This window comes from Sceloporus occidentalis, unplaced genomic scaffold (genome assembly GCF_023333645.1).
Source record: "Sceloporus occidentalis isolate IW3139 unplaced genomic scaffold, rSceOcc1.0.p SCAF_2, whole genome shotgun sequence".
Lineage (NCBI taxonomy): Eukaryota > Metazoa > Chordata > Lepidosauria > Squamata > Phrynosomatidae > Sceloporus > Sceloporus occidentalis.
Genome location: NW_028316982.1, coordinates 271565250 through 271583051, shown reverse-complemented (window position 1 = coordinate 271583051; position 17802 = coordinate 271565250). Strand labels below are relative to the sequence as shown.

At 48.3% G+C, this 17802-nt stretch overlaps 1 protein-coding gene across 1 annotated transcript; it reads left to right on the top strand.

Annotated features, from left to right (window-relative positions):
- Positions 1 to 957: 957 nt before the first annotated feature.
- Positions 958 to 6946, top strand: TPBGL (trophoblast glycoprotein like). Its single transcript, XM_089513095.1, has one exon. It carries the CDS (start codon positions 1082 to 1084, stop codon positions 2213 to 2215), a length of 1134 nt encoding a protein of 377 aa, XP_089369221.1. The 5' UTR covers positions 958 to 1081; the 3' UTR covers positions 2216 to 6946.
- The last annotated feature ends 10856 nt before the right edge of the window (positions 6947 to 17802 follow it).

Sequence of the window (17802 nt, the reverse complement as noted above, 5' to 3'; positions counted from 1 at the left end):
CAGAGAGAAATGGCTGCAGAAGAGTTGCCCTCTCTTTCCCTTTGGGCAAATATTCCCCAATGCCTCCCTCCGGGCGAGTCCTGTGCTTGGTTTGAGTCGGTCCTAAAAGTGGGCAGAGAGTGATGCCAGGGAAGAGCCCCCTCCCTCCCCCCCCCGAGTGCCCTGCCCAGCCTCCCTGGCCCCTGGCTGCTTCTGCGAGGGATGCCAGCCTTCTCTCCCGGGGAGCTCCCTGCAGCCAATCCCTTTCCCTGCTGGGGATGCCAGCCTTCGCTGCCCGGCGCTGGGTGCCAAGCCCGCCCTCCTCCTCCTCCGTCCTGCCTCCAGTGCCAGCCTCGCAGCCGAGAGAAGGAGAGAAGGAAGGAAGGCAGCAAGGAGGGTAGCTAGCCAAGGCAGCCCGGAGACTCGCCCAGAGGAGAGCCTTGCAGCCGCCTGAGCCCCGAGGGAGAGCCCGCCCGCCCGCCCCTCCGGAGCCCCTTCCTCCCCAAGGACTGGCAGGGCCGACCCCGCCTTGGAGCCGCCTGAGGCCCCGGGAAGGGCGCCAGGGAGGGCCAGCCTCCAGCCTCGCCGGGGAGCCGGAGCCAGCCAGCAGCCCCCGCTGCGCCTCTGCCAGGGAGCCAGCCTCCTCGCTGGGAAGATCCCCGGGGCCCTGGGGCCTCCCCGCCTTCCCCGGCCAGGGCTCCAGGGAGAGCCAGGACTAGCCCCCGCCGCCTGGAGACTAGCCAGCGCCGCCCCCGGAGGACGAGGAGGGCCACTGACTAGCCCCTGCCGCCTGGCTCCTCTTCCAGGGACTGGCAGCCTTCCCGAGGGCCCCTTCTTGCTGGCCCCCGGCCGGGAGCCTCTCGGCCTTCCGGGGCCAGGGCTGCAGGGCGAGGCAGCCAGGCACTGGCCAGTCGCCCTCTCCAGGGGCCCCCGGGAGACCAGTCCCGCCCCCGCCCTCTGGGCCGCCTGAGGCCTCCCTGCTTCTCCCCTGCCGCCCAAGCCCAGCCCCGGGTCCTCTCCATGGAGCAGGGGCCCTGGCCCTGGGGGGCTGCCCTGGGGCGAGAGGGCGGCCGGGGCCCCTGAGTGTCCGAGGCCAGCCGGGATGTCCCTCGCCGGGGGGCCCTGGGCCTGGCCCTGGCTGCTGCTGCTGGCGCTGCTGTCGTCGGGGTCCCTGGGCCGCTCGCCGCCCTCCTGCCCGCCCTCCTCGCCCTGCTTCTGCTTCTGGGCCCCGGACACGGTGCAGTGCCGCTTCGTGCGGCTGGAGGGCCCTCCGGAGTCGGTGCCTGGGGCGGCGGAGGGGCTGAGCATCGTCGGGGCCAGGCTCTCGGGGCTGAGCCGGGCGGCCTTCGCCGGGGGCTGGCTGCCGGGCCGGGGTCCGCGGCGCCCCTTGGCCAACCTGACGCTGCTGCTGCTGAGCCACGACGGCCTGGAGCGGCTGGAGGAGGGCGCCTTCGCCGGGCTGCCGTCGCTGGCCACGCTGGACCTGAGCCACAACCCGCTGCGGGCCATCCACCCCTCGGCCTTCGGCCTGGGCTGCTGCCGCCGCCTGGCCACGCTCCGCCTCAACCAGGCCCTGCTGGGGGGCTCCGAGGCCGAGGCTCTGCTGGACGGGGCCCTGCTCAACCTGAGCAGCCTGGCCCGCCTGGAGCTCCGGGGCAACGGCCTCCGGGACCCGCCGCCGGCCTGGAGCCTGCCGCCGGCCTTGGAGGAGCTGGACCTGCGCAACAACTCCATCGCCGCCTGGGAGGCCGAGCGGCTGGACGGGCTGCTGCTGGCCCTGCCCCGCCTCCGCCTGCAGGTGGCGCCCAACCCCTCGCAGTGCGACTGCCCCTCCCTGCGCCCCCTGCTGGCCTGGCACCGCAACGCCTCCTGGAGGACCCCCGACGCCCCCGAGCTCCGCTGCGCCTCCCCCGCCAGGCTCAAGGAGAGCCCCCTCCGACGGCTCCGGCCCCTCCAGCTGGGCTGCAGGCAGCAGGAGGCTGCCGACTGGGGCCTCCTGCAGCCCCAGCCCCCGGGGGCCCAGGAGCCTGAGCTGGAGACCGCCTCCTACGTCTTCTTCGGCATCGTCCTGGCCCTCATCGGGGTGGTCTTCTTGATGGTCCTCTACCTCAACCGACGAGGGATCAAGAGGTGGCTCAACAACCTCCGCGAGGCCTGCCGGGACCAGATGGAGGGCTACCATTACCGCTACGAACAGGACAGCGACCCCCGACGGGCCAGCCCCGGGGGACTCTGAGCAAGGCTGGGGGGCTAGACCTCGGCAGGGCCTCCGCGGTGCTGGCTCCTTCCCTTCCTAGGAGGGCCTTTCGGGGCTCCAGCCAATCGGAGATGCCTGGGGCAGCCAGGGGCCCATGGCTCAATTCCCCAGCGCCTTTCTTTCAGCTAGACTTCCTTGGTAGTGGTCCCTGCCCTTCTGGGAGGGCGTTTGGAGGAGGCAGCCAAGGGCCCATTGCTAAGCCCCCCTGAGCGCCTTTCTTCCATGGCAAGGGTGGGGATGGATTTGTCCAATCTCTTCAGGGCTCCCCATCCCTGGCATCACTTTCGGGGTGATGTTGATCTCACAGGAAAGTTCCAGGGACGCCCTGGCAGCCCTTTGGTGACACCCTCTCAGCCTCAGAGGATGGCAATGGCTTCCTCCCTCTGAACAAATCCGGCCAAGAAAACTTTATGATAGGCTCTTCTTAGGGTCACCCGAAGTCAAAAATGACTTGGAGGCAGACAGCAACAACAACAAGCAGAGGCTGGCAAGGACTGGGCTCAACTTTCCATGTCTCTCTACATGGAAATGGTTCTCCAGCAGGAAGAACATCATATTCCCATTCTTTTCTCCTGGCTAACCATCGCCATCCTTCTGCTCTGATGGATTTCTTCCCTCCAACCAAAGAAGCAGAGAAAAGCATCTGCCGCCACCAAAGCAAATTTAGGGGCTCCTGCCAACCCAACCCATCTGCCCCTTATCCCTGCCAGAAACCCCAAAAGAACTTTTCTTGGAGCTGCAAGGATTGTCTTGATCCTGATGTAGCATTACATTTAGAAATGGCTGGGACCCAAGTCTTTAGACTGCATCCGCACTGCAGAATTAATGCAGTTTGACACTGCTTTAACAGTCATAGTCCCTTCCTACCAAGTCCTGGGGTTTGTAGTTTGTTGTGCCACCAAAGCTCTCCAAGAGAGAAGGCAAAATATCTCACAAAGCTATAAATCCAAAAAGTCCATAGCATGGAGCCACCGCAGTTAAAGTGGTGTCAAACTGCATTATTTCTGCAGTGCAGATGCAGCCTAGGCTTCAGGGAACAAATGCCCATGTGGCAGAATTGTCTCTTCCCAGAGATGCCCAAGGCTACTCAAAAGCAAACCATTTTTGCTGTACTTTGAGCCAGTTGTTATCTGGGAATACATTCCAAGTGAATGCCTGTCTGCCCACGAGCATGGATGCCTCTCTCCTTCCTTCCTTCCTTCCTTCTTCCCATGTCAGTAGTGTGGTGAATCCATTCCAGATTTTACTCTGAATTCCAAAGGTACCAGACAGGGTGCATCTGCACTGTAGAAATCATGTAGTTCAAACCCACTTTAACTGCTATGGCTCCATCCTGCAGAATCCTGGGATTTGCATTTTTGTGAGGCATCGGCAGCCTTTGGCAGAGAAGGCTTTATAAAACTACAAATCCGATGGTCCCATAGGATGGAGCTGCAACCCTTAAAGTGGTGTCAAACTGCATTATTTCTGCAGTGCAGACACAGCCGAAGAATGACTGGGGAGTGCATCTACACTGTAGAAATGATGCCGTTTGACACCACTTTAACTGCCTTGTCTCCGTCCCACAGAATCCTGGGATTTGCAGTTTTGTGAGGCACCACCAGCACTCTTTGGTAGCGAAGGCTTAAAGATTTTGCAAAACTACAGATCCCAGGATCCCATAAGATGGAGGTTCAGCACTTAAAGTGGTATCAAACTGCATTATTTCTGCAGTGTAGATGCATCCCTAGTTTGGGGGGTTGGTGGTTAGCACTGAGTGGATTCTCCAGTCTCCTTCATATAGCAGCCATAACTGAAGACAGCATCTCTGGTCATCATGGCCATGCATTCCTAGATATTACTGTTGTCGTTGTCGTCATCATCATCATCATCTGCCTCAAAGTACAATAGAAATGGTTTTCTTTCAAGTAGCCACATTACAATAAACATCTGCTCCAGAGTGAGTGATTTGGGGACCATTGCAGATTTCCTCTGCAGTCCTAGAAAACCGTGTTACGTCACTGTTTCCAGCTGACTTCTGGAGTTCTTGTTACTATTATATTTATTTGAATTCCACTTTCCTTCCAAAATTGGGACTCAAAGGGACTTACCATTTAAAAGAACAATATACAGTCAGCCCTCCATATCCACGGATATTTTTTTAATCCATGGATTCAAGCATCCAAAGCTTCAAAATATTCCAAAAAATATAAATTCCAAAAACCACTCCTTGATTTTGCCATTTGACATAAGGGACACCATTTTAACTATGCCATTGGATTTAATGGGACTTGAGCATCCATGGATTTTGGTATCCACGGGGGTCTTGGGTCGAAACCCAGTGCATACCAAGGGCCCAATGTGGTGGTGATGATGATGATGATGATGCCCCACTGTATTTAATTGGACTTGAGTATCCACAGATTTTGGTATCCATGGGGGAGGGGGTTGGTTTCTGGAACCAAACCCCAGTGGATACCAAGGGCCCGCTGCATACAAAAAACGAACATTAAAAAAGAATTTAACTGTTCCCGGTATTAAAAAACAAACCTCCAATTTAGTTTTAAAAGATGGAAAACTATGAAAAAGAAGTTCATTTAAAAATCAAATCTTTAAAAAGTCTGTGGGAATAAAAAGCGAGAGGGGACCAGCCCCATCCTATAGGAGTTCAAGTCCTGGGGTCAAAAAGTCCCTTTCTTACATCCCTACCAACTATGCTTGCAATGCTGATGGGACTGAGTGGTCCTATTGCTTTCTACTCCAAAACCTAAAGAGAGTTTAAAAAGGGAATTTAATTGCATTTAGAAAACCCAGGGAGAGAAAAGGTTAGAAATTGTCTTCCACTGTACAGTCTTTTCCAAGTCTTCCCCCGGCTCCTGCAGTTGCCAGCGTTTCGGGATTTAGCAATGTCTTTATGGTCAGGGAAGGTGAAGCCCCCAGACTCAGTGTTCATTTTCTGGAAGAAACTCGATGCCACCCATCCTTTGCACAAGCCTCCGGTGATTTTCCCCCTTGGCCAAATAATAATGGTAAAGCCAGGGGTCCCCGACTGTTGCCTTGGACCGCCGGATGCTCCTGGACCAAAGCCATCCCTTTGGGGTGAGTTTGTACTTTTTTTGCAGCTGGCTCTGTGCTGTTGTTATCTCTCTCCGGTCTCCACCTGGATGCCAACGCAACTCTGCAACCCTCCTGGGCTTTTTTATTGCATCTGGTCCAAAATTGCCTCTCCTCTTCCCAGCCGCCCACCCGAAATTACTATTTCTGTTCCATGGCCGCCAATGCGCTCCAGATGTTGGCCGTTCGCGGTGTGCCGCAATCGCAGAAGAACGGGATGTGTGACCTTTTCCTCATGGGAGCTGAGGTTGTTGTTGTCTTGCCGGTTTTGTTTGACATTAGAGAAAACTTTTTAAAAACATATCTATTTATTATTATTATTATTATTAATTGTCAGGAACGAAATGAGGCCAAAGGAAGGGACAAAAACCATAAGCAACCTTTCCGTACTTCCCCCAGAGGCCGAGGCGACCTGCGTGTTTCTGAAGCATGCAGAAACCACCATTTTCTGAATTACGAAATTTATGACGAAGATCTAGATTAGGGCTGCTTTTCGCTAACCTTCCACCAAAAAAAGTTCTCCTTCTAGTTTCTTTCTTCTTCCATAAGTTTGATTTGAGGGTGGTTTTGGACAGGACAGAAAACCTGATAGGTCAGATACCCAGGTTCCCCCCGGGGAACAACTTTTTCCTTTTGGACTACAACTCCCCAAGCTGTCTGGGGATTCTGGGAGTAGCAGTCCAAAGACAGGCCTTTCCCAGTTTCTGGTAACAGCTGGCCAAAGCTGCTGTTAGTTTCCGGCTAAAGCAAATAAATTGAAATCTGCATTTCTATGAACTGCATTGTGGTTGGATTGGTTTTGGTTTTGGTTTTTTTCTATAAAGCTTAACTGCAATAATTTTAGAATATGCTCAGCTTTGGCATGATTTATTCTTTGTATGTGATCTGTGGGGTCCATTGCAGGGTAACACTGCCCTGTGTCTGACTGATAAGGTCACTGCACTCTGCGTTCATTGATGTTCTTCTATCTATTGGTCTCTTTATCAGTCTGTCTATCTATCTGTCTGTCTATTCATCTTCTCCACAACAAAACAGTTTAGAAACCCAGCTACAGTTCTGCTCCAATGTTCATATGGTGACAGTCGGAACTTGAAAATGTCACTGTAACTCCCAGAATCCCCTCAGTTTAGCATACCTACTAGCCATGCTGAAGGATTCTCAGGTTTACAATCCCCAAAAGTATTTTCCCCCCTTAAATTCTGGGTGCCAACTAGCCAGTTGCTGTAGTGTTTGGTTGGTTTCTCGTTGTCTCCATTGGAACCATATAAATAACCATGTCTGCTTTGACACAGTCCTTGCAAAGTTGGGGTGGGTTACAACTGCCATCATCCCCAAGTAGCATGGCTGGGGATGATGAGGGTTGTAGTGCATCCCATATGGAAGGTGCTGGGTTGGCCATGACTATTACAGAGGCATCTGACCCAGTTTATCTGCCAGGAGCAGGGGGAAATCTGTGGCTCACTGTCAGAGGCAACATACAGTAGCTCAGTGGTAACAACAGAGCTTTGAATGCCAGAGGTGCAGGTTCAATCCCCAACATATCCAGAACGCAGAAAATTTGGTTGTTTGGATGAAATGCACAGATATAGGATGGGTGACAATGGGCTTGATGGCATAAAGCAAAAGGCATCTATGAATCAATAGACCACAAGCTGAACATGAGCCAGCAGAGTGATGCAGCAGCTAAAAAAGCCGATGCAATTCTAGGCTGCATCAATAGGAGAATCATGTCTAGATCAAGGGAAGTACTAGTGCCACTCTGTTCTGCTTTGGTCAGGCCTCACCTGGAATAATCCTGGGCACCACAATTCAAGAGGGATGCTGAAAACTGGAGTGTGTCCAGAGGAGGGTAACCAAAATATTGAAGGGTCTGGAAACCATAAAGCCCTATGAGGAGCACTTAGGAATCTGGGTATGTTTAGCTAGGAGAGGAAGGGAGAGGGGACATGATAGCCCTGTTTTAATATTTGAAAGGATGTCATGATGAAGATGGAGCAAAGTTGTTTTCTGCTGCTCCAGAGAATAGGACACGGAACAATGGATGCAAACTGCAGGAAAAAAAGATTGCACCTCAACATTAGGAAGAACTTCTTGACAGTAAGCAATTGTTCAACAGTGGCAGACGCTCTCTGACATAGAAGGGTAAATATTTCACAAAACTACAAATCCCAGGATATGGAAGATGGAGCAAGCTTGTTTTCTGCTGCTCCAGAGAACAGGACACAAAGCTGCAGGAAAAGAGATTCCACCTCAACATTAGGAAGAGCTTCCTGGTAGTAAGAGCTGTTCAGCAGTGGAAGACACTGCCTCAGAGAGTAGTGGAGCCTCTTTCTCTGGCGGTTTTTAAACAAAGTGGCCATCAGTCACAGCGAGTGCTTGGATTGTGTCTTCCTGCATGGAAGAAGGAGGATGAACCAGATGGGCAAAATTATCCACTTCCATGATTCTATATGACTCCATTTTTCAGAATTCTCTTACAAACCTATCCTGGTCTGGGAGATCCCAGGAGTTGTTGTTGTTGTTGTTGTTGTTGTTGTTGTTGTTGTTGTGTGCCTTTTAGTCATTTCCAACTTAGGCAACCCTATCGTAGAGTTTTCTCAGCAAAATTTGTTCACAGGAGATTTGCCATTGCCTGAGGCTGAGAGCATGGGACTTGCCCAAGGTCATAGGATTTTGTTTGTTTGTTTGTTTGTTTTAAAACAACTTTTCCAAGGTCTGCTCCTAGGTCCATATTGATTAGTCTGTGATGTGGAAGGTTTCGTCCAAAGAGCTCCAAAACTTGATGGCCTTCACCCTATCTGTAGTCCTGGCTAGAGGAGACCCATGCAGTCAATGGGAATGTAGTAAGCTGCACCCTATTGACTCAGTGCATCTACGCAAGTTGGAACGTACCCCATTTAGGCCAATAATTTGAGAACAATCCTGGGGGCTCCAACTCACTGCCCTCCAGATGTGCTGGAATTCCCACTCTCCTCACCCCTGAGCTGGATGGGGCTTATGGGACTTGTAGTCCAACACATCTTGGGAGATACAGGATTTGGGAGGGCTGCAGCAGCTAATGCAGACTTAGTCCTAAATCCTGTGGGTTGTTTCCAACTAGAGTAGACTGCCTGCATCAGTGGTAGAATGGTGAGTCGACACAATTGTTGTTGCTGTTGTGTGCTTTCAAGTCATTTCTGCCTTATGGTAACCCTATCATGGGGCTTTCTTGGCAAGATTTGTTCCGAGGCGGTTTGCCATTGCCTTCCCCTGAGGCTGAGAGAGTGTGACTCGTCCAAGGTTACCCAGTGGGTTTCATGGCCAAGATGGGAATCAAACCTTGGTCTCCTCAGAAGGAAGCCATGGCAGGGGATTGGACTGGATGGCCCTTGCAGTCTCTTCCAACTCTATGATTCTATGATTCTAAACTTCTTCTGAACAAATCTTGCCAAGAAAATGCAATGATAGGGTCACAAGAACCATAGGATCAACATAATGTGGAAACTTCCGAGGAAGTCCATTCTGCTGTCAAAAGGTTACAGTCGACGAGTTCTTCCTAATGTTTAGATGCAATTTCTTTTCTTGTAATTTTGGATTCTGGGAGCTGTAGTCCAAAAACATCACCTTTCCCAAGCTTGGAGCAGAACCTCCATGTCTAGTGGATGTATCCCTTTGGTGTCCATTTTTCTGTGCAAGGAAAAATTGCATTGGTGATCAGGGCTGACATTCCACCTTCCAGTAACCCTCTGGGAATTTGGACAATACCAGTTATTACTGATGTTAATGTTGTTTGCTATTTATTATTATTAGTGGGTAAATCCATTTGACTCCTACTGAGAGCAGACCCAATGTAGTCCTTGAGGATTAACATTTGTTGTGACAAGCAAGTCTTCTCCATTTCAGTGGGCCTTCTGTAGGTAGGACTCATCTTGGATTTAACCAAGTAATTGTAAAAACATTTCTAATAATGACCTGAATCCCGTGGGTTAATATCAATGAGAGTAAATCCATTAAACCAATTGCTGAATGGTGAGTCAACATATAGGTAAATGCCATCAATTCAGTGGGTCAGCTCTAATGGGAACTAATAATAGAATTCAGACCAGCAATGACAATATTTGAAGGGATGCCATGTTGAGGATGGAGCAAGTTTGTTTTCTGCTGCTCCAGAGACTAGGATAGGCTAAATATCTCCCAAAACTACAAATCCCAGGATCCCCCACCATTGAGCCATAGACGTTAAAGCGGTGTCAAGCTGCATTAAATCTGAAATGCAAATGCAGCCTAGATTTCTTAGCAGTGCATCATCCATGTCACTTACTGAGATGGTGATATGATAGCCCTGTTTAAATATTTGAAGGGGTGCCATATTGAGGACGGGGCAAGCTTATATTCTGCTGCTGTAGAGAATAGGATGCAGAGCAATGGATTCAAATGACAGGAAAAAAGATCCCACCCTCCGGATGGTAAGAGCTGTCCGCTGCCTCGGAAGGCGGTAGAGTCTCATTCTTTGGAGGTTTTTAAACAGAGTTTGGATGGCCATCTGTCGGGAGTGTTTTGATGGTGTCTCCCTGCATGGAAGAAGAGGGTTGGAGTGGATGGCACTTGGAGAAATGGAGAAAGTGGGAGGAAGAGGGAGAAACTGAGACATTTTCAAAGCAGCTGGAAAAAGTGGGATGGCAGAGGATTAATCGGGGGTTTCCCTGCCCAGTCTGTATATCTGATGGATTGGCCCCCATGAAATTACTCGCCTTAATGGCGGAGGGTTAATTGTCCTTCTTAAGAAAAGAAGCTCCTTGGATTCTTTCAACTTACTAACAGCTTAACATTGTTATGCAAAAAAAGAAACACAGCTCCCTGTGGGTATATAACATTCTGACAGGTTTTGTCTATTTGGAAAGATGTGAGAAAGAGATGCACCTCACCACCCACAACACTGAATTCCTTCAACTTGGGGTGAAAATCATGTTAAATTGTTACTTCTAGGTTAAAAAAAATCCTATGCAGCTGCTCAGGAGTTGTCTTGCTCCCTCCTTCATAGAATATAGTGATGAGATTCCTGTTTCCCAAGAGTTGGACTGCAACTCCCAGCAGCCTTAGCCAGCATAGTTTGTGGGTAATGAATGGTGGAAGATGCTGTCCATTGACCTCTGGAGGCCCCTGCAGTTTCAGTCCCTAGTGCAAAGATTCCCAAACCTAATGCTTCCAGGTAGGTACTCCATTGGTTTAGCTGATGTTCAGGGATTTGGGGACTTGAAGTCCAAAACATCTGGAGGAGCAAAGTTTGGGAAAGACTCCCCTAAGGCAGTGCTTTGTTCAGTGGCAGCCAATTTTTTTGTTAGTAAAGAGATAATGGAGCCTTCCAGATGTTGTGGGATTGGCAAGCCCATCAGCTCTATCCAGTGGTGCTGAGTGCTAGGAACTGCAGTCCAATGACATCTGAAGAGATGCAGAATTCAGAATTCCCCCCAGATTTGGAGATTAGGACTGAGATCCTCCCATTGCTGTTAATTCCTTCGGCATAAATATCCACCAGTGGAGTCATGTCACAGAGCACCTATGCTGAATATCAGCATACGTGCATGTAGCGCATATCAGCATATGCACATGGAGATCCATGGCTAGTGCACATGGCTGACCAGCCCTTGTGGAACTGCAATGCTCAAAGGCAGTGCATAGAGACAAGGGGTGCTTACATGCTTTAAAGCATTGTCCCATGTGCAATCACCCCATGTAGACCTCAGCTTAAGCAGCCATCAACTGGAGAGACCATTGTGCATTCTCCCCGCCCCCCCCCCCCAAAAAAAAATCACTGTATGTGAGTGGTTCACCCTGTCTTCACATGTGTCACTAACAAGATGTCAGTCCATAGATCCACATAGTACAATTCCTGGATATCCTATGACTTTTTTCTCCCTGCCACAGGAGGATGTCATTGGCCATGTTGGCTGAGGATGATGGGAGCTGCAGTCCAGCACATCTGGAGCATGCCAAGACAGGAAAGATAGCTTTAATCTTATCAATCCACAGAGAAGTCGCCATGGCAGGCTTGGTTCCACACTCCAGCCAGGTCCACAGGGTATCCTTTGCCCATTTTCTCCATTTCTGGCACTTCTGCGTGTCAGCCTGGATTTACAATCTTGTAAGTGCTGGGGATTTGCATTTACATTTGTTAATGACTGCAAAACCCAACCTTGCCAGCCTGGAAGTGCCCCAACCAAAGGGTTTCCAAGGCAGTGCAGATCAGGACACTAAGGAATGATATATGCAGCTCTCTCTCAGTCACAGAACACGTTGTTGTTGTTATGATTATGATTTTAGTGGAGGATGTTGATGAGCTGGAGTGTGAATGGTGAAAATCTGGAAACCACCAACTTCTCTGAGGAGGGCTTAAGAAGCTGGAAATGTTTATTCTGGAGAAGAGACAGTTAAGAGGTGGCATGGCAGCCCTGTTTAAATATCTGAAGAGGTGTCACACTGAGGATGGAGCAAGCTTGTTTTCTGCTGCTCCAGAGAATGGGACACAGGGCAATGGATGCAAGCTGCAGGAATTGAAATTCCACCTAAACATTGGGAGGAATTTCGCAACAGAGTTGTTTGACAGGGAAGATGCTGCCTTAGAGAATAGTGGAGTCTCCTTCTTGGGAGGTTTTCAAACAGAGGCTGGGGGCCGCAGATCACAGGGGTTGTGTCTTCCCGCATGGCAGAATTGGCCTTGGACTGGATAGCCTTTGGGGCGGGGGGTCTCTTCTAACCTTAGGATTCTGTGAAAGGTCTGGAGACTATTCTCTATGAGGAGCGACTTAGGGATCTGGGTATGTTTAGCTCAGGAATGAGTAGATTAAGGAGTGACATGATAACCAATTTCAAATATTTGAAAGAGTGTCATATTGAAGAGTGAGGGTTGTGGAGTCTCCTTCTTTGGGGAGTTTTAAAGAGAGATTGGATGCCCATCTTTTGGGAATGCTTGGATTGTGTCTTTCTGCCTGGCAGAAAGGGGTTGATCTGGATGCCTCCTAGAGGTCTCTTCCAACTCTAGGTTTAGGATTCTGTATGACCCTGGAACTACACTTTGTCCAGGCCCGGTCCTAACAGTGTCTCCCTTAAGTCACCTATGCATAGGACAGTGGGGTGTGTGTGAATAATTAGCCATGTCCCATAACAGTGTGTTTATGCTACAACATGAGCAGCATCCCCATCCTAAACATTGCTCCCCCTAAAAACTTTGGCCCCCATATTTCTAGCAATGTAGAGAGTAAAACACTGAAAACTGTTCATACCCAGAATTCTTTATTTTTATTTTTGGTTTGCTGTATATGTATAAATGTTGGTCTCCACTGAGTGTCTAAAAGCCAGGATTTGGCGTGCATTTGGACATGCTACTATTACCTAAACATGTCTTGCCCACCCATCCTCAACAGAGGGTTCTCTCCCCTTCCCCATCCATAAACAGCATGTTTTTATTTTATTTATCAACCCCCTTTGAACAAATCTTGCCAAGAAGACCCTGGGATATGTTTGCCATAAATCAGAAAAGACTTGAAAATACACAAGAACAACAACAATTATGCCTTTCTCTGTTTAAGTATTTGAAGGGGTGTCACATTGAGAATGGAGCAAACTTGTTTTCTGCTGCTCCAGAGACTAGAACACGGAACAATAGATGCAAACTACAAGAAAAGAGATTCCACCTCAACATTAGGAGGAACGTCCTGACAGTAAGAGTTACTTGACAGTTGAACACAATCCCTTGGAGAGTGGTGGGATTCCTTCTTTGGAGGTCTTTAAACAGAGATTGGGTGGCTATCTGTTGGGGGGGGGGAGGGTTTGATGGAGAGTTCCTGCATGGCAGAAGGGGGTTGGAGTAAATGGCCCTTGTGGTCTCTTTCAACTCTATGATTCTGTGATGCTACTTGGGTTTGGCCCGATGGAGCTGGCCTGCTTGTCATCATCCTTTTTGAATTGTGGTGCCTAGAACTGGATGCAGTATTCCAGGTTGGGTCTGGCCAAAGCAGAACAGAGTGGGACTAAGAATAGAGTGCTTTGCTCATTCTGGACATTATACTCCTGTTGATGCAGCCTAGGCTTGCCTTCCCTTTCTTAGCTGCCACATCGCATTGCTAGCTCATGTTCAGCCTGTGGCCCACAGGATTTCACGTGAGATGAGACCAAAGAAGAATAGAGTGGTACTTCTCCAGATTTAAAAAGCATTAAAAGAACTGAGCAGAGTGCTGAACTTATGAGGTAGGGGAAGTCAAAATTAAAACTCCTTCAGATGTCAAACTAAAGTCCAATGGTGCAGAAAGTACCTTTGCAAAGCAAAACGGAAATAACTGATGCTTATCATCTGAAACCTCCAGGCGTAAAATGCAGAGACGGTGTGCCCTGTTCCAAAGCAGGAATTCTTCCCATCCAGTGGAGGAGATGATCCACTCTTCTTCCAGGCAAGACACAGGGATGTAGAAAGTCAGTGCCCTCCTGTGATGCCACCTTTACTCTGTCCTTGCCACTCGCCTCCAAAATGAAAAACAGAATTCAGCTAAACTCGGAAAGATCAGTGTTGTCCAAGTCAGTGGAGGGGGGAATGCTATGGTTTGTGGGCACCACATTTCAAAAAGGGTGTTGAGAAACTGGAACATGTCCAAAGGAGGGCGACTAAAATGGTGAAGGGTCTGGAAACCATGCCTTATGGGGAGAGACTTAGGGAGCTGGGGATGTTTAGCCTGGAGAAGAGATGATTAAGGGGTGATATGATAGCCCTGTTTAAATACTTGAAGGGATGTCATATTGAGGAGCGAGCTAACTTGTGCTTTGATTGAAATTTCCTGCATGAGCTCTGCACATGCTAAGGGTATTAGAGCATGGCAGGGTTGTTTTTTCTTGTCAGTTGACAAAGCTAATGAGCAACCAAGAATTGTTTGGGTTGCTGGAAATATTAGTTTCTTGCAGGGAAAGTTGGCCATCAACTGAGAGGAAATTGCATTCCAGCATGGGAGATGAAATGAAGGGACAGCAAGAAAAACATGGGGAAAGATAGTACCATGACACTTGGAAGTCAAAGCATAGAAATCTTGGCCCAAAGATGCATATTGTCAAGTCGAGCAGGATACTTAATTCAGAAATCCAGGCTTTATCTGTTAAAAATTAGAAAACCTTCATTGGAGAACTGTTGTTGTTGTTGTTGTTGTTGTTGTTGTTGTTGTTTTCTTCTATCCCATATAAAATAATACAATTAAAACAGTACAAGAATATTAAAATACAGTGGACCCTTGTTATCCGCTGGGGTTTGGTTCCAAGATCCCCCATGGATAACAAAATCCGTGGATGCTCAAGTCCCATTAAATATAGTGACAGCAAAATGGTGTCCCTTATAAAAAATGTAAAATCAAGGTTTGATATTTGAAATTTATACTTTTTTGAACATTTTCAAACCATGGATGCTTGAATCCATGTATAAAAAATCAGTGTATAAGAAGGGCCAACTGTATATACATTTAAAAATTTAAAAATAATTAAACAATTTTAAGAATTAAAACAGTTATAAATTAAAATTTAACATGTTAAAATAAAACCCATTAAAATTCATATTCTCGGATTCTACATCCATGGATTTAAGCATTCACATATTGAAATTAAAAAAATAATCCCAAAAGCAAATAATTTGCCATTTTATATAGGGGACACCCTTTTACTATGACAAACACTTGAGGCGAAGCACAAAAATCAGTGTGTCTAGAGCCATTGTACTGTCTATTCTCCTCTATGGGTCTGAAACATGGGTCACCTATCGCCAAAACCTACGACTCCTTGAACGCTTTCATCAGCGCTGTTTACGCACAATTCTAAATATACACTGGACTGACTATGTGACGAATGTTGCTGTCCTCGAGCAAGCAGGGATCACCAGCATTGAGGCCATGCTACTGAGGACGCAGCTGCGCTGGGCAGGACACGTTTCTAGGATGAAGGACCATCGCCTCCCCAAAATAGTATTCTACGGTGAACTCACCACGGGTCAAGAGCGTAAGAGGGACGCCTCAAAGAAGAGATACAAGGACTCCCTGAAACAACATCTCAGGCTCAGCCAAATTGATCACCAACAATGGTCTGCCCTGGCCTCGCATCGGGAGGCATGGAGATGCACTATCCATGATGCTTCAGCCTTTTTCGAAAGCTCACGGTGAACGAGTCTCGAAGAGAAACGACAATACCGAAAGAACCACAACCCGGAAACATCACCAAGGAGACTTTCTGCTATGCCTTCTGTAACCGGACTTGTTTATCTCGGATTGGCCTTTTTAGTCATCAACGCGCTCCTTGTAGAAAGCGCGGGATGAATTCTTCCTGAATCTTCGTTCATGAAGCAAAGCCAGAGAGAGAGAGAGAGAGAGAGTATATAATGGAACTTGAGCATCCTTGGATTCGGGGGGTTCCTGGAACCAAACCCCGAAGGATACCAAGGGCAAGCTGTGCTCAATATCCATATTATGTTTTTGTTGTGTGCCTTCACGTCTTTTCTACATTACTGCAACCCTAAGGCGACTCTATGAGGCCTCTTCCAACTTTATCACATGGGGAAAATCGGGGGTTTAAACAAACGATTATCCCATGCAAAACACGATATCGCATTTAAGATTTTCAGACACATCACTATTAAGGAGGCAATAAAGAAGCTATATAGAGACAATAAACAGCAACAAATTATTTTCAGGATTTCCCCATGAATGGTTTGCTGATGTTTATTGCCTCTTTATACCCTTTTTATTGCCTCTTTAATAGCGACATCGTGTGAATATCTTAAATGCAGTATTTCGTTTTGCAGGGGATAATTGGCTATTTAAACCCCAGTTTTGCCCTCCCTCCCCCCGTGTGATAAAGTGATTATATGGCCTCATTCCCACTTATAGATAAATTGGTGTACAATCCGAATTGATGGATCAGGTCAACATCAGATTGTGGTTTACACTACACTTGTTCCGATCACATTTTCTGGCACCAAAATGACGCACTTGTGGTTCTCATTCACAAATTAATCGATTCAAAATGATTTGGTTCCAGCCGGCCGAAGGGGAAATTTGAATTGATTCCAGTCCACTTGTGATTCATACTTGCGCTGAATCGATTTATCATAAAAGAGGCGAGAAAAAATCAGCATCAAAAAGATGCAGGTCAAATGGGTCTGGAGCCTGGCCCCCCTCTCGGAATCACTTCTGCAATTCGGATTAAGTGGGAATTAGGATCGTTTGAACCAGTTCATGCCGAACTGCCATCCGGTTTAAAAGGCAGTTGGAATGAGGCCTGTGATTCTATAATGGGGTTTTCTTGGCCAGATTTGTTCAGAGGAAGTTTGCCATTGCCCTTTGTGGCTGAGAGAGTGTGACTTGCCCAAGATCATCTAGGTTTCCATTGCTGAGCAGAGATTTAAACCCTCATCTCCCAGAATCCTAGTCCGATGCTCAAAGCACAATACCCCGTTGGCTCTCAATACTAGGATTTGTAGTATAAATAAATAAATAAAATCGAGGAGCAGGGGCAAAACCCAGAAGTATCCATGGGCCCCTTTTTGGGACACGGTCCTTGGTTTCATTCCGTGGAGTTTATAAAATACAAATCAGTAACCAGTAAAATTCTGCTCTATTTGGCAGATGGCTTCCTTTCGCTTCCTTGCAGAACGGACAAGACTCATGGAGGCCTCAGCGTCGCAGGCAGGCAGCTGGGTTGTCAAATGAAAAACTGAATTTTACAGTGTGTCGGCTCTGTCTTGCTGCTATGAAGCTGGAACAAAGAATTTCGGAAGCGATCGTTCACTTCATGGGACAGTGACAATTCATCATCTCCTTCTCTCTTTTTCCTCTCTGCTCACACCAGCCTTTTCTTCACTCCTTGGGCTGCCAACCGAGTCATCCAGCTGCACTTGGCCCCTTCATTCTACTTCTTCTCCCCAGAAGGAAAAACCAAAATAGCACCCACAATGTGCATCATTCGGTTGCCAGACCCTCTTCTTTCTTGATCCCACCTACAGAACAAGGAGGGACAAGGCATTCTACCTACTTGGAGAAAACTTCATACCTGGAGAAAATGATAAATCATAGAATTGTAGAGTTGGAAGAGAGCCCAAGAAGGGCCATACAGCCCAAACCCATTCTGCCATGCAGGCACTCTCAATCCAAGCACCCCCGACAGATGGCCATCCAGCCTCTGTTTAAAAGCCTCCAAGGAAGGAGACTCCACTCCGAGGAAGGAGTGTGTTCCACTGTCGAACAGCCCTTACTGTCAGGAAGTTCTTCCTAATGTTGAGGTGGAATCTCTTTTCCTGCAGCTTGCATCCATTGCTCCATTGGGTCCTAATCTCTGGAGCAGCAGAAAACAAGCTTGCCCCATCCTCAGTATGACATCTCTTCAAGTATTTAAACAGGGCTATCATATCACCTCTTAACCTTCTCTTCTCCAGACTAAACATATCCAGCTCCCTAAATCTTTCTTTGTAAGGCATG